The sequence below is a fragment of the Mesoplodon mirus genome (genome assembly GCF_964341445.2).
Source record: "Mesoplodon mirus genome assembly, chromosome: 2".
NCBI classification, from domain to species: Eukaryota; Metazoa; Chordata; class Mammalia; order Artiodactyla; family Ziphiidae; genus Mesoplodon; species Mesoplodon mirus.
This window is the reverse complement of record NC_138977.1, coordinates 61193138-61208904: the sequence shown is the minus strand read 5'-3', so window position 1 is coordinate 61208904 and position 15767 is coordinate 61193138. Positions and strand designations below refer to the sequence as shown.

The 15767-nt window shown below is 40.3% G+C and overlaps 1 protein-coding gene across 18 annotated transcripts in view; it reads left to right on the top strand.

The window, feature by feature from the left end:
- The window catches only part of USP54 (ubiquitin specific peptidase 54), a 152351-nt gene extending 137448 nt beyond the window's left edge, over positions 1 to 14903 (top strand). For 13 of the 18 annotated variants that reach the window (XM_082634281.1, XM_082634282.1, XM_082634283.1 and 10 more), the window contains 4 exons: positions 6798 to 6916; positions 7526 to 7666; positions 11364 to 11550; positions 13595 to 14903. In XM_082634281.1, the coding sequence (XP_082490407.1) occupies positions 6798 to 6916; positions 7526 to 7666; positions 11364 to 11550; positions 13595 to 14154 (1007 nt within the window). In that variant the 3' untranslated portion in view covers positions 14155 to 14903. Of the gene's footprint in view, positions 1 to 6797; positions 6917 to 7525; positions 7667 to 9910; positions 10045 to 11363; positions 11551 to 13594 lie in introns of those variants that run through there. The other 5 variants (XM_082634277.1, XM_082634287.1, XM_082634286.1 and 2 more) reach the window with 3 other exon arrangements.
- The last annotated feature ends 864 nt before the right edge of the window (positions 14904 to 15767 follow it).

Here is a 15767-nt window from a genome sequence, read left to right as displayed (position 1 = left end):
TTAAAGGATACCTTCCAACTCTTTAAATGATATATATGATTCTGTAAAATTAAACTCAGAGAAATTTATCTTCAGTTTAGGTGGTATGGTTCTTTGCATGCAGCCAACCAACGTTTAATTATAGCCAAACAAGTGGTTATTGAAAATCTACTATATTCCCAGGAGCATCAGAGTGGGGGATATCATATAAATATAAGATTTAATATTAAGATATGTTTTTTAGGATCTCCACTCTAGTGTAAACTTTGCAATAACATTTATTAAGTGCTCCTTAGGTATTAATACATAGGACAGGGCAGTATGAGAAGATTACAAAGAATGAGGAAAAGTTGGAGTTTGCCTCAATTAGCTTCCTCTCTAATATAAGGGAGAAAGAATATACAAATGTCAAGTATTTTAAGAATCATAAACACACATAAAAAATATTTGCAATTAAAACTGAACTAACCAATTGAACGTCAAACATTATATTACAAACAAAACAAACCTTATGTTATCCCAGATAGCAACATTTTTTATTGTAGATGGTTTTGAAAATATATAAAGTAACAAAAATCATTGATAACCCCAGCAGTAGTTTCATGAGTTTGCTTCTGGCTTTGGGTTGCCGCCCCCCACCCCTGATTGACATAGTTTTTTTTTTTCTAAATTTCCCCTAGTTTACTTTTTTTTTTCTAACTATTTTTTATTGGAGTATAGTTGCTTTACAATGTTGTATTAGTTTCTACTGTACAGCAAAATGAATCAGCTACACATATACACATATCCCCTCCCTTCCAGACTTCCCTCCCATTCAGGTCATCACAGTGCACTAAGTAGAATTCCCTGTGCTATACAGTATGTTCTCATTAGTTATCTATTTTATACATAGTATCAATAGTGTAGTGACATACTTGTGTGTGTGTGTGTGTGTGTGTGTGTGTGTGATACACGGGCTTCTCACTGTTGTGGCCTCTCCTGCTGTGGAGCACAGGCTCTGGATGTGCAGGCTCAGCGGCCATGGCTCATGGGCCCGGCCGCTCCGCGGCATGTGGGATCTTCCCGGACCAGGGCACGAACCCGTGTCCCCTGCATCGGCAGGCAGACTCTCAACCACTGCGCCACCAGGGAAGCCCCATACTTTTTTTTTAAATTGAAGTATAGTTGATTTACAAAGTTGTGTTAGTTTCAGGTGTACAGCAAAGTGATTTAGTTCATATGTATATATATATATATACATATACACACACATATATATATGTATATATATATATATACATATATATATATGTGTGTGTATGTATATATATATATATTCTTTTTCAGATTTTTTCCATTATAGGTTATTACAAAATACTGAATATAGTTCCCTGTGCCATGCAGAAGGTCCTTGTTGTTTATCTATTTTATATATAGTAGTGTGTATATGTTAATCCCAAACACCCATTTTATCCCTCCCCCTCTTTCCCCTTTGGTAACCATAAGTTTGTTTTCTATGTCTGTGAGTCTATAGTATTTCTGTTTTGTAAATAAGTTTATTTGTGTCATTTTTTTAGATTCCTCGTATAAGTGATACCATATTATATTTGTCTTTCTCTGACTTACTTCACTTAATATAATAATCTCTAGGTCCATCCATGTTGCTTCTGGTTTTGTTTTTTATGCATATATACTATATATTTATTTGTTTTGTTTTTACAAAAAGCTGGATTATAATATATGTATATAGTTTAGTCCCATGATTTCTTACATTATATCCATAAGCATTTTCCCTTTGGAAAAAACTACTTTTAATGACTATAATATGCTGCATATGAATACACCATAATATATTCAGCCATTCTACTGTGGTTGAATACTTAGGTTACTTAAAATTTTTTGATAATACGGCACTGTGATGAATATCTTTATACTTAGGAGTTTGGCCACATTTCTGATAAACTCCTTAGGATAAACTTTTAGAAGGGTAATAACTAGTTGAAGGTTATAAACTTAAAAAAATCTCTTGATACATACTGGCAAACTCAGGAAGATTATACTTCTGAAAACAGTATGAAAGCGTACCTACCAACCATTAATTTTTACTTAATAGTGATCAAAAACTAATTTTAAAAATCCAGTTAATGAATCAGTCCTCAAAATAACTTGTCAAACCAAACTAGGCTTTATTTTGGTTAGAGTCTCTTTTTTAAATTGAGTCTTTCAGAACTGACGTGGCAGAATAAAGAAGAGATCAGTGGAATAAATCAAGTAGACGATGAAGGAAAATACCAATTAGGATCCATATATGACAGAATATATCTTTAGGGGAGTCTTCCTTTATCTTATTGTAAAGCATTTATTAAGCACCAAATTACTTTTTTTCTCCAATTTTATTGATATAGTTGACAAATAACATTGTATAACATTGTATAAGTTTAAGGACTACAGTGTGATGGTTTGATACATGTATATATTGCAAAATGATTACCACAGTAAAGTCAGTTAACACAGCCATCACCATACCTAATTACAATATCTTTCTTTCTTTTTTTTGTGGTGAGAACATTTAGGATTTACTGTCTTAGCAACTTTCAGGTATATAGTAATACAATATTGTTAACTATAGTCACCATGCTATATGTTAGATCCTTAGAACTTATTCATCTTATAACTGGAAATGTGTACCCTTTGATCAGCATCTCTATATTCCCCCCCACCCCCGGCTCCTGGCAACTACCATTCCATTCTCTGTTTCTGTGAGTTTGGCTTTCTTAAAGATTCCACATATAAGTGTGATCCTATAGTATTTGTCTTTCTCTGTATGACTTATTGCTTTAAAAAAAAGAAAGCTTTATTGATATATAATTTATGTACTGGACAATTCACCTATTTAAAGTGTACAATTCAATGGTTTTTAGGATATTGACAGAGTTGTCCATCCATTACCACAATCAGTTAAAGTGTTTTTTCATCACCCCCAAAAGAAATCCTGTATCCATTAGTATTCACTCCCCAGTAAACCTCTAATCTATTTTCTGCCTATAGATTACCTATTTTGGACATTTCATATAAATAGAATCGTATAGAATGTGGTATTTTGCAACCAGATTAGTTTTGACATGACTATAGTTCCTAAAGAGTTATGTGAACACTGCCCTTGACCTATATTCTAAATTTCATAGTATTTTGAAGATGCCCACATATCATCTTAAAAATAAAAAATAATTTTTTGTTATGGAAGACTTCAAATATATTCTAAAGTAAAGAGTAAATGTTATAATCACCCCCCTTGTTCTTATCACTAACTTCCACTGTGATTATCTTGGCCAAGTATCAACAGATGGCTGATTTTGATTTAGCGACCCCTCCCTCGCCCCCGCCACTTTCCCTCCCCACTGGATTATTTTAAAGCAAATCCCAGACATTATATCATTTCCTCCATAAATAGTTTGGAATGTATCTCTAAGAAATAAAGACTCTTTTTTAAAAGGCAGAACTATAATATTATTATACCTAAAAAATTAACAATAATTTCTTAATATAATACAGTAACTAGCCAGTATTCAACTTTTTTCAATTGTCCCACAGATGTCTTTTCACAGTTGTTTTATTTCGAATAGAATCCAAACAAGATCCACACATTGCATTTTGTTGATGTGTCTCAAGGCTTTTTTTAAGCCTGTAAGTTTCCTGTCTCTTTTTTCCCCTTGCCATTTATTTGTTGAAGAAATTTGGTCATTTGTCTTCCACGTTTTAGATTATATTCTAGGAGAGGTTTTTTTGTTGTCATTTTGTTTTTAAAACATGTTCTCCTAAGACCCTCTTTTTCCCTATAACTTGGTACTTAGGGTTAGGAGGCTTGATTCTTGATTAAAATCAGGTTTACTTTTTAAAAATAAGAATATTTCATAGGTAGTACTTAGACTTCTTATATCATATCAAGAAGTACATAATGTCTGGTAGTCTTTCTTCTTGTTACTATTGATCAGTGAGTAGATGTCACCTTAATTCTATCAAATCGAGAAGACCCGTCAACAGTACTCCTTACAGAAGGCCACCTCCACCTCTGTTTAAGTATCTTTAAAGGAGTAAGTGTCTACTCTCTTCAGGAGGTTCCAATGGCTACCTTCTTGTCTAGGTAGGAATCACACTTGACTTGATTAGAGGAGCACCAAATTCTAACCATTACAGCTGTAATTCTTAAATCTGGCTGCCCACCATAGTCACCTGAAGAATGGGTTTTTTTAAAAAAAGAAGAATTTTATTATTATTATTTTTAATAAATTTATTTATTTTTATTTTTATTTATTTTTGGCTGCATTGGGTCTTCATTGCTGTGCGCGGGCTTTCTCTAGTTGCAGCGAGCAGGGGCTATTCTTTGTTGCGGTGTGCGGGTTTCTCATTGCAGTGACTTCTCTTGTTGCAGAGCATGGGCTCTAGGCACATGGACTTCAGTAGTTGTGGCACGTGGGCTCAGTAGTTGTGGCTCACGGGCTCTAGAGCACAGGCTCAGTAGTTGTGGTGCACGGGCTTAGTTGTTCCGCGGCATGTGGGATCTTCCTGGACCAGGGCTCGAACCTGTGTCCCCTGCATTGGCAGGCAGATTCTTAACCACTGCGCTACCAGGGAAACCCAGAATAATTTTATATAAATGGGATCATAGCACACATGATTTTTGTTGTTGTTGTTTTATATTTATTTATTTATTTTATTTTATTTTTGACTGCGTCGCGTCTTAGTTGTGGCATGCAAGATCTTCCGTTGTGACACATGTGCCCCTTGCTGCACTGGGCGGGCTTCTCTGTAGTTGTGGTGCACGGGCTCCAGAGCGTGCAGGCTCCATAGCACGTGGGCTCAGTAGTTGTGACACATGGGCTCTCTAGTTGTGGCCTGCATGCTCAGTAGTTACGGCACATGGGCTTACTTGCCCCATTGCATGTGGGATCTTAGTTCCCTGACCAGGGATCAAACCCATGTCCCCTTCATTGGAAGGCAGATTCTTTTTTTTTTTTTTTTTTTTTTTGCAGTACGCGGGCCTATCACTGTTGTGGCCTCTCCCTTTGCGGAGCACAGGCTCCGGACGCGCAGGCCCAGCGGCCATGGCTCACGGGCCCAGCCGCTCCACGGCATGTGGGATCTTCCCGGACCGGGGCACGAACCCGTGTCCCCTGCATCGGCAGGCGGACTCTCAACCACTGCGCCACCAGGGAAGCCCGGAAGGCAGATTCTTAACCACTAGACAGCCAGGGAAGTTCCCATGATGTTTTTATTACAGACAATTTTTGTTTCTCTCTCCTTCCTTCAAATCAATCCCTACCATTTATCCCCCACCACCTTCTCAGACAGTAATCTAATGTGCATATTTCTGTATTTCTCTGTTCATATCATCCTATATAGACCTACATATATAGTATTTTTTGGTTTGGGGATAATATTACATATTTTTTTCCTTTAACTCAACAATACTTGATGAAAATTCCTCTAAGTCGTCTAGTTTAACTCAATTCATTCTTTTTAGTGGCTGGACAATATTTGATATTGAGGATAGTGTAATGTATTTAGCCATTCTGCTATAGATGGGCATTACTTTATTTCTAGTTCTTGGCCACTACAAACAAGGCTGCAATAAACAGATAGTTTTGCTTCTTATTCCCAGGAGTAGAACTATTGGTTAAGAGGGTAAATATATTTTCAGTCTTAATGGTTATCTCTAGATTGCTTTTTAGGAAGACTATAACATTTCACATTTCCTCCAACAATGTTTGAGGATATTCTCCCACACTTTTTGTGGAAACCTTTTAAAAATAAATATTCCCAGGCTCCAACCAGAAAGATTCTGATTCAGTAGGTCTGCAGAGAGGTACACAAAGCTGTATTTTTTTAAAGTTCTAGATGAATCTGAGGTAGTATTGGAACCACTGCATTTAAGCAGAAGGAAATATTGAAAATAACTGGCCTTCTAGCTTAGTATCAGTAATATCATGCTTTAGCCAGGGACACATATTAGAATCAAAATATCAAATCAAGACATGAATTGGCAATAGACATATATATCAAATGTAGGTCAAGGATGTGTGCATTTTCAGAATGGAAGGCTTAATTAGTTGTATTGGGGTGAGCCCCTTGGGAGTCACATATCCAGTTTGGAGCAGCTCATCTCTTAATAGTCTCGCAAGATTTTGAGGAAGAGATAAACATTTAGAATTTGTTTAGAATTTAAGTGAATAAAAGAGAGAAGCTAATGGGGGAAATAAAAGAGCACTGCACATACAAAATGTTGCTGAAGAGCTCCTGCTCATAGTATATAACTGGAAGTGTAAATGCAGAGACTTGAGTTTTAATCCTGGTTAAACTACTTACTAATTGTCAGATCCTGGAACTCATTTTCCTGCTTTGTAAAATGAGGCGGTTTAATATGTGATTACTATGATAATTTTCAATTCCTAAACCGACTGGAGATAATAGTTCCTTTGTCATCACAGATGATCTAGAGAATCACTATATCAGATAATTTCCTCTGTATGTATTATAAGTCTTGGGCCCAAGGCTGACAGAAGCAAAGCTGATTATATTTACTATTCAGCTATCTGTCCACAGAGCCCTTTCTCAACAAGGTTCTTCAAGGCCTGTGTTTTGAGATCCTTATGGCCTTATAGGAAGCTATCCATATTCTGAAACTCCTGTTTCTACATTCCAGGAGCCCATCCTCCAGTGGATTCAGAGATGCATATTTGTTATTTAATGAAACAAGAATTCCTGAGTTTTGTGCTGCCAGACTGAGTTTAGACTCCAGGAGAAGAGATGGCTTCAACTTGTATTTATGTTTTCCTCCTCAGGCTCTACAGATGGTATAGGGAGGAGGTTGCGCTCAGCCCCTGGCCTTGATCTCTCAAAGACCCCAACAGCAGAAATGGAGCAAAGTCTCCATGGAGCCAATACAGTGTCTACTTCTCAGGTAGCCACCTCAGGTGCTAAAGTTTTGGGCATGGGGTGATGTGTTGGGAAAGAATTATGGAGAGATATGAGTGGTAGGGTTGGTGGTAAAGCAGCGGCATGGTAATGTGGGGCTGTTGGAAGAGAAGAAGGTCTATGATTGGGCTTCTTTTTTTTTTTCTTCTTTTTTTTAACATCTTTATTGGAGTATAATTGCTTTACAATGTTGTGTTAGTTTCTGCTGTATAACAGTGAATCAGCTATACATATACATATATCCCCATATCCCCTCCCTCTTGCATCTCCCTCCCACCCTCCCTATCCCACCCCTCTAGGTGGTCACAAAGCACCGAGCTGATCTCCCTGTGCTATGCGGCTGCTTCCCACTAGCTATCTATTTTACATTTGGTAGTGTATATATGTCCATGCCACTCACTCACTTCGTCCAAGATTGGGCTTCTTTTGAGTGAGAGGAGATTGCCACATGGCCACTACCTTTTAAATACGTCTAATTCAGATATCTACTAGTGAGTCTTACCCTATTCTCTCCCATATCCCTCGGGACAGTGTCTGTGGGAAAACCACAGGTCTGGTGCTATGTGTCTGCCTGTGTGTGTCTGTGTGTTTGAAGGCTGCACCTGGCCGAGGCCCCAGCAGGGAGTGTGGGGAGGATGATCAGTATGGTGCAGAGAACTTTCGGCGCATCTCACGCAGTCTCAGTGGCACCGTTGTCTCAGAGAGGGAGGAGGTCCCAGTCTCTTCCCACAGTTTTGTAAGTAGAATCAGGGTCTATCTATTCAGAGCATGCTCTTTCTCTTGCTAGGTAAAAATATACTGCAGGTGAAGGGGCAGGAGAAACTGAAGGTTGTAATCTGGGGGAAAGCCAGATACACTCAGCAAAAATGAGGACACATAGTCATTATTTTCTTGACACACATTTACTTGGAGCCTAGAAGACTGTTCCTTCTCTGTAGCAGTTCTGGAAGGTGTATTATAGGCTTCCCCAGGATGAGAAGAGTACTAGCAGCCTCAAGAGGAGTCTCGGAGAAGCCACTGCTGCTGACTGGGTCAGAACCCACTGTACTAATCAAAGGAAGAAGAGAAGAGATGGGATGGAGTATTTTTTTTTGCCTTTTCTTCCCCATCCTAGTACATGACTGAGTGGGGTCCAGTGTGCTTTCAAGCTGAAATGAAGCATGTACATTAGCAAGAGAAGGAAAATGATTTAAAATCCTCATCCTTGGGGCTTTTCATACGGCATTAATACAGTAATCTGTATGTGAAAAGGACAGGAACACCCAAGTCAGCAGAGATCAGCAAACTCAAATAGTTTCAGTGGTTGGGTTTCTAAAACGTGCCTTTTGAGAATTTCACACACTTGCCCAAGGCAAGTTGAATTTTTATTACAGTAGGGGTCAGGATACAAAGCACCAGTACATTGAAGTGTGCTCACCAGGTCAGTTTGATAAATACTAAAAAACAGGTCTTAAAAATGTAATATAAAAATTAAAAGGTACAAAAAAAACCCCTGTCTCTTCCACCACTTCTACAGATCCAACTTCTTTCCCTAGAGGTAGTCATTTTTTCCAGTTTATTGCTCATAAGTTTCTAAAGAGCTCTGAACAGGTGGCCATTCTTTTTGGAAAAGATGGTCTTTTCTTCCCAATATTTGTTCTCATATACCTTTAATGGCGAATTGTTATTTTCCTAGGAGAGTTGGCTTCCTTTGTCCTGGCTTCTGTATCATTCATTTATTCACTGATTCATTCTTTTTTTTTTTTTTTGATGTGGACCATTTTTTTAAAGTCTTTATTAAATTTGTTACAAAATTGCTTCTGTTTTATGTTTTGGTTTTTTGGTCACGAGGCCTGTGGGATCTTAGCTCCCTGCCAGGGATCGAACCCACAACCCCTGCATTGGAAGGCGAAGTCTTAACCACTGGACCACCAGGGAAGTCCCGATTCATTCTTTTAAACAAATGCTTTTTGAGCTTATGTTCTAGGTATTGTGCCAGATGCTGGGGAAATGGTGGTGAGTGAGCTAGATACAGTCCCTGCTCTCATGACTTTACAGTCTACTGGGGGAGACAGATAAATAAACAATTGTAATATAATATGATAGAATTTAATGCTATGGAAGCATAATAGAGGGGACATCTAAACCAGGCTTGAAGAATCAGGGAAGTCTTCCTGCAGGAAGTAAAAAGAATGTAGCAGAAAAAGGGACCTGAAGCAGACATTAACTGAGTTAAAAGAAGCTCATTGGTATGGCATGATTAGCGTCTGGTGAGGGAAGGATGGAGAGTATTGACAAGTGAGACTGGAAAGACTATAAACAAGGGTCATATCACGAACCACAGTAAGGAGTTTGGGAGGATAGAAGTGGACATACTGGAGAGCCAATTAGGAAGTAAAAATTAATGTGTTTGATACCTACTTGCCTGGATATGGGGAAAGGAGAATCAAGGATAATATCTAGGAATTGTAGGTTGATAATGATAATATTTGAGGGAGGAGAAGCAGGAATATATTTGGGGGGAGAGATATCTGCAATTTTGGATATATTAAGCTTGAGTGGAGATAGGTATCTGGTAGGCCTTTGGGTGTGAGACATATAAACTTGAAATTGAGATTCGGGAATCATAGCCACTAAAAAAGAGGAAAAGAGTATTACAAAAAGAGGCGAGGAACCAGGACATATCCCTGAAGAGTATCAGATTTAAGGTGGTTCTTCTGAAGAATCCCAAAAGGAGACTTGGTAAGAGAGACCAGAGAGATAGAAGGGAAACCAGTGAAGAGTGGTGTCTATGGCTGTGTCACATGCCAAGAGGACTAGCACCTGGTCCTTATGCTATGTGGTAAATGCCTACCATGTGCCATGCTGTTGTTAGGTGCTACGAGCACACACCGATGGAACAACACAAAATATCTTACAATCTAGTAAAGGAAATAAGATATACTGGCATATAGATGATTTTATTTAATATATTATTTATTAAGTGCCTGTAATGTTCCAGGAGCTGTTCAAGGTGCTGGGGATACTGGAGTGAAAAATGTATTCTACTAGGAGAGAAAGACAATAAACAAGTAAACCCCAGACAATGTGTGATAAAGAAGAATAAAACAAAGGAAGAGGATAAGGAGTAAAGAGGTAATAGTGGTTATTCTCAGGGCTATTTTTGATAGAGTAGTGAGGGAAATCAGCTCTAAGAAAGTAACATTTGATCAGAGACCTCAGTGACATGAAGGTGTAAGCCACGGGAAGAACATTCCCAGTAACAGAAACGCAGAGTGTAAAGGACCTGAGGTGGAATGAGCTTGGTGTGTTTGAGGAACGTTAAGCAGGTTAGAGTGTAAAAGGCACAGGAATGGTAGGAGATAAAATGAGAAAGATCAGCATTGCCATATCACATAGGAACTTGCAGGCTGCACTAAGGAGGTAGTGGGCTGGAGATAGGAAGACTAAATTGGAGGCTGCTGCAGTGGTCCAATTGAGTTTAAATATAAAACCTATAGGTAGAAATGACATTACATGGCATAGGCAACTAATGGAATTGTGGAAGAAAAGTGCAAAATCAAGGGCAGTGTCAACATTTGAGTCTAGGTGACAAGAAAATACAGTACCAGGAGGAGGAGTTTGGAAGAATGTTGGTTCAATTTTGGACATATTCGTGTTTCATATGTTAAAGGGGATATTTCTGAGATTTTGCCAGAGAAGCGAATGTTGAATGGAGTATAGAGCAGGTCATAAGCATCAATGGGTACAAACTTGACAGGCAGCATCAAAGTGGAGACTGTAGAGTGTAGCAGTAATGGGAAAGATGGAATAGAGAGTTTTTGATTGTACATTTAGGGAGATATATATTAGTTCCCAATATTTATAGAGAGTGTAGAATTTTCTTTTTCAATCTCTCAGGCTTTCTGAATTTCTCTCATTTCTTCTCTATTTTTAATTTCTTAATTTTTAATTATGTATTTTTTTAGAGGCTTTTGTTACTTTTTTTTTTTTTTTTTTTTTTTTTGGCCATGCTGAGCAGCTTGTGGGATCTTCATTCCCTGACCAGGGATTGAACCCGCGCCCTTGGCAATGAAAGCACATAGTCCTGGACCGCCAGGGAATTCCCCTCTTCTCTATTTTTAAATTTCTATCACAATCTTTCTAATTCTACTATTAGCATTAAGGAGTTTGCTAAAGACCGTGATGTTAAGTTTGGGAAGGTGAGGGTTATGAGGAAGATAGATTAAGGGACGAGAATCTATAGTTTGGTGTCTCCAGTTCATAGTGGTCAGGATGTTTCCTAGAGGGGCTGATAGGGAGAGTGACAAGTAAATTGGGTCCCTCTCTAGATTAAGGAATGCTTGTACTCTAGTTCCTTCCATCGCCCCCTGCTTTCCTCACTGTTTACCCAACCATATCCTGCTGTGTGTTAATCCTCATCTCTATGTTTTTTTGTCTTGTCTCATTATAAGGATTCATCAAACGTGAGGAAAAAGCCTTTGGAAACCGGGCACCGTTGTTCCAGCTCCTCTTCCCTCCCTGTCATCCATGACCCTCCTGTGTTTCTCCTTGGTCCCCAACTCTACCCATCCCAACCACAGTTCCTGTCCCCAGATGTCTTGATGCCCAACGTGGCAGGGGAGCCCCATAGACCCCCAGGTAACTCTCCCCCCAATCTACTATTATGTGCTGGAATGTGGTACATTTCCAGGGACTTGGAAGAATCAAATCAGTACACCTGTTGGGGGGTGGGGGAAGAGGGGTCACAGGTGGGGTTGTAAAGGGATATGAATTACTGCTTTAAAGATGAAGCATTGATCTAGATGAATTATGATTAAATCATTTCTTGGGCAACATGGTCTAGACCAGAGCTCCCAGAATCTAACTACCCATGAAAATGAATTGCTTCAGTCATGATAGGGTATGCTTTTAAGTGACCAAGGGGAGTTAATACCCAGTCTTTAGGATCCCCCAAAACAGGAAGTGTCATCTCTATCAGCTAGTTTCCTCTCCTTCCATCCCGAGTCTCAGATGAGCAATGGTCTAGGACAGTAGTCCCCAACCTTTTTGGCACCAGGGACCAGCTTCGTGGAAGACAATTTTTCCACAGATGGGAGGGCCAGGGGCGATGGTTTGGGGATGATTCAAGCGCATTACATTTATTGTGCATTTTACTTCTATTACTATTACATTGTAATATATAATGAAATAATTATACAACTCGCCATAATGCTGACAGGAGGCAGAGCTCCAGTGGTAAAGCGAGTGATGGGGAGCGGCTGTAAATACTGATGAAGCTTCGCTTGCTCCCCTGCTGCTCACCTCCTGCTGTGTGGCCTGGTTCCTAACAGACCATGGACCGATAGCAGACCGTGGCTCAGGGGTTGGGGACCCCTGATCTAGTAGGACGAGGTGTGAATGGGAGACTTGGAAAGATCCTTGGAATATCCATGCCATGTATAGAGACCCAGACAATCCTGGGGAAGGTGGACAGTATCCTTTTGGCTTTGACCCTCCACAGCTAGATTTGTTCCTTTTCCTCCTTATGGGCCGAATCTACAGTTTAAGGCAGTGATTCTCAACGGGAAAGGGGAGGTGCTACTGGCTTCTAGTGGGTAGAGGGGCCAGGGATGCTGCTAAACATCCAGCAATGCACAAGCAGTTTCCTTGCACACCCCATCCCATCCCCAAAACAAAGAATTGTCAGCCCAAAATATCAGTAGAGCCGAGGTTGAGAAACCTGTCTGTGGATATGTAAATCCCCAGGGCAAGGGATGGTTGTCATTCTTAGAACAGAAGATAGAGTAGTATTGTTGATATTTGTGTCCAAATATTAGGGACCTTTGGATACGCAGGCCTTCTGGATAAATGGACTTCATATTACTCAGTGGAACAGCCAGGTAGCCAGCCTCCTTTGACAGTTATTAGGGGTATCTGATTAGTCAGGCAGCATTTATTGCAACTTGTTTTGCACCAAATGCTACAGTGAATACAGGGGAGAAAGAAGGCAGCTTTCTGCTCTCAAAGAGCTCAGAGTTTCAATAGTCAGATATATATATATATGTGTAAGTATAGTACAGGTGTTGATGGAATTTTAAAATAAAGAATGAAAAATATTGTTTAGAAGTGATTTTTGGAAAATTAGTTATTTTGTTTCTTTTAAGTAAAGGGGAATCAATGTATAGAAAAGGCATTCCACATTATGTATGTGGGAGTGGTGCAAACAAAAGCAGAGATCTTGGAGAATGAGCAAGAATGTAAGCAGACACAGCTTAACTTCAGTGAAGATACCATGTTAAGAAAAACTGAGTGATGTTTTGGAGTGGTGGCTCTAAGGAGTAAAGTTGTCACAGTGAGAACATATATTTGCAATATTAGAGAGCCATTTGTGTGTGACTCTGTGTGTGTGTGTGTGTCTGTCTGTCTGTCTTTTGGAGGAAGGATTATAGTGCAGTGAGATAGAAGTATGGCAACATCCAGGAGACTGTTTCATTTGCACAGGTTGGAGGTAAGAGACTTGATTTTAATGTTTATTAAGAATTTTAAAAAATGAAATTAAAAGCAAAACTAGGTTCCTTCTTTCCCTTATGTGTATGTTCTTGGAGAGGTGGGGAGTTGGAAGGAACAGCCAGAAATGGTCCTCTGGAAAGGAGAATGGTTTTACTGAAGATGCTCAATCGTTGGGTTTCTTTTCTCTTCCCAGGAACTTCGAGGAGTGTCCGGCAGTTTCTGGCTATGTGTGACAGGGGTGAAACTTCCGAAGCGGTCAAGCACACAGGAAGGACTTTGAACTACCGGAGTCTCCCCCATCGTTCCAGAACAGATGCCTCCCGGGGAGCGTGGTCAGAGACCAACCAGCATATTGGCGCCAGATTCCTGACTACTCCAGAGTGCAAGCCTCAGCTAACCCACACTGCCACACTACCAGAGAGACACCAGGGCCTTCAGGTTCTTCATGCTCAGTCCTGGGAGGATCTTTTCCATTCACCCTCCCACCCTCCCATTGTTTACCCTGTGTCCCTACCGTCAAGCAGTCTTCGTGTACCCCTGAGGTCAGCTTGGAATTCAGGTCCTATTCCAGGGGTTCGAGCCCCTGGTCCTCGAAGAGTAGATATGCCCCCAGATGATGACTGGAGGCAAAGCAGTTATACCCTGCAATCTGGACACAGGAGGACAGGGAGAGAGGAGTTTCTGTTTGTTCTAGCAGATGCCCCTGGAAGAGAGCAGATCAGGGCTAGAGCCCTGCAGCACAGCAGGTGGTAAAGGTCACCCCTTTCCTCTCCTGGAGCCACAGCTTTCTCTGTTAAATTGTACTGCAGCAGAGTTGGTACCCTGCATCCCTGCTGGGGCTGTGCTAGTCTCATCTCAACATAGAGTTGGCACCTTCTCCTAGGGGTGCCAGGAACTGCTAAAGAGACCTGGCTCTTTGAGAGGGAATATTTGAAATTCCAATTTCCATTCACCTAGCAAAAGGAAGCAGCTGCTGTTTAGGGCTTTATTTGACCCACCTTAAAGATGAATCCATATTACTCTGGACACTAGCCATTCCTTAGGATCTTAGGGTCACCATTTTATTCCTGAATACTCTATGCCCCCACCTCCACCTGAGCCCTCGTATTCTGTTCCTTATTATATTACCAACTTCTTTGTTTTATCCACCTGTCCCTATTACCTGACCTTCTGTCTTCCCAATCCACCATCCTTGGAGGGACATGTAGCCCTGTAGTCTTGGTCTTGACCACATCATTCAGGCTAACCCACCTGCCCAGATTGTTCCTCTGCCCTCAAACTTTTGGCCTAGAATGCGAGGCTGCCAACATAACAATTGCTCTTCTGAACAGATGGAGTCAGGCACACTAACATACCCTCCTGTCCTCAGCAGCAGAGCCATTACTGCCACTCGCTCAGTCGCCGTTGTAAACCCTGAGAGTCAGCTGAACTATTTTAGGGCCAAACATACTGTTTTTGTAAAGTATTTTTCATTAATAAATCTATAAGATAGTTCTATTTAATTCCTTGTCACTTAATTGTCTATTTAATCCCTTTTGTATGCTCTTGCTCTTTTGTATTGGGGTGGGGAAGCCTGGAGAAGCAAGAAATACCAGTTCCCAGTGGCCTGGGGCTCTGTATATGGCTTTTGACAGAGTGAAAGTGAGGAGCCAAAGAGGAATTGAAGGATAGTTGAAGGGTATATATTCAAGGTAGGAGTCAATGGGTCCTAATATGGAGCGACTTTCCTTGTTATTATTGCCACTAGTATATTTTCTATCCTTTCCTGCCAAGAGGCACTCAACACTCTCCTTCCCTCCTTAGGGAGATTTTCTGGGGATTCAAACTCCTCTTACAAACTCACTCCTGATCTAGGTACTCTTGGTGCCCTCCCTCTACAAGTTTGTGATGCGCCTCGTATCCTTTCCTTGCTCTCTTCCCATGGCTGCCGCTCCCCTTCCCCTGTGGAATTATTGCACTTCCATGCCAGAAAGATCCATTTTCACCCCTGCCTCACTCCCAAATTCACCTCCCTCTAAAAAATATTTTGTGAGTTCCCTTTGCAAAGAATACCCATTGGGCATTTCTCTTCTCTTTTACCCCAGCTCTCACGATCACTGAGATTGACAAAATGAAGAGGTAGAAAGGTGCTCTTTGAGACCTTTGAACAACTTCTTATCTAATTATCACCATCTATTATGAACAGATTCTGAGCACATGTAGTATTGAGCAGGAGGATGGGCAGGCATTTCTCACCCTATGCTACTTGAATCCTATGCCATCAAGATACATAGATCTTAGTGGATATGCTGGTCTCTGTTGATGATCCAGTACCTTTCCTGGTGTCATACACACACTCTTCTTCTAATAATTATTAATTGAACAGT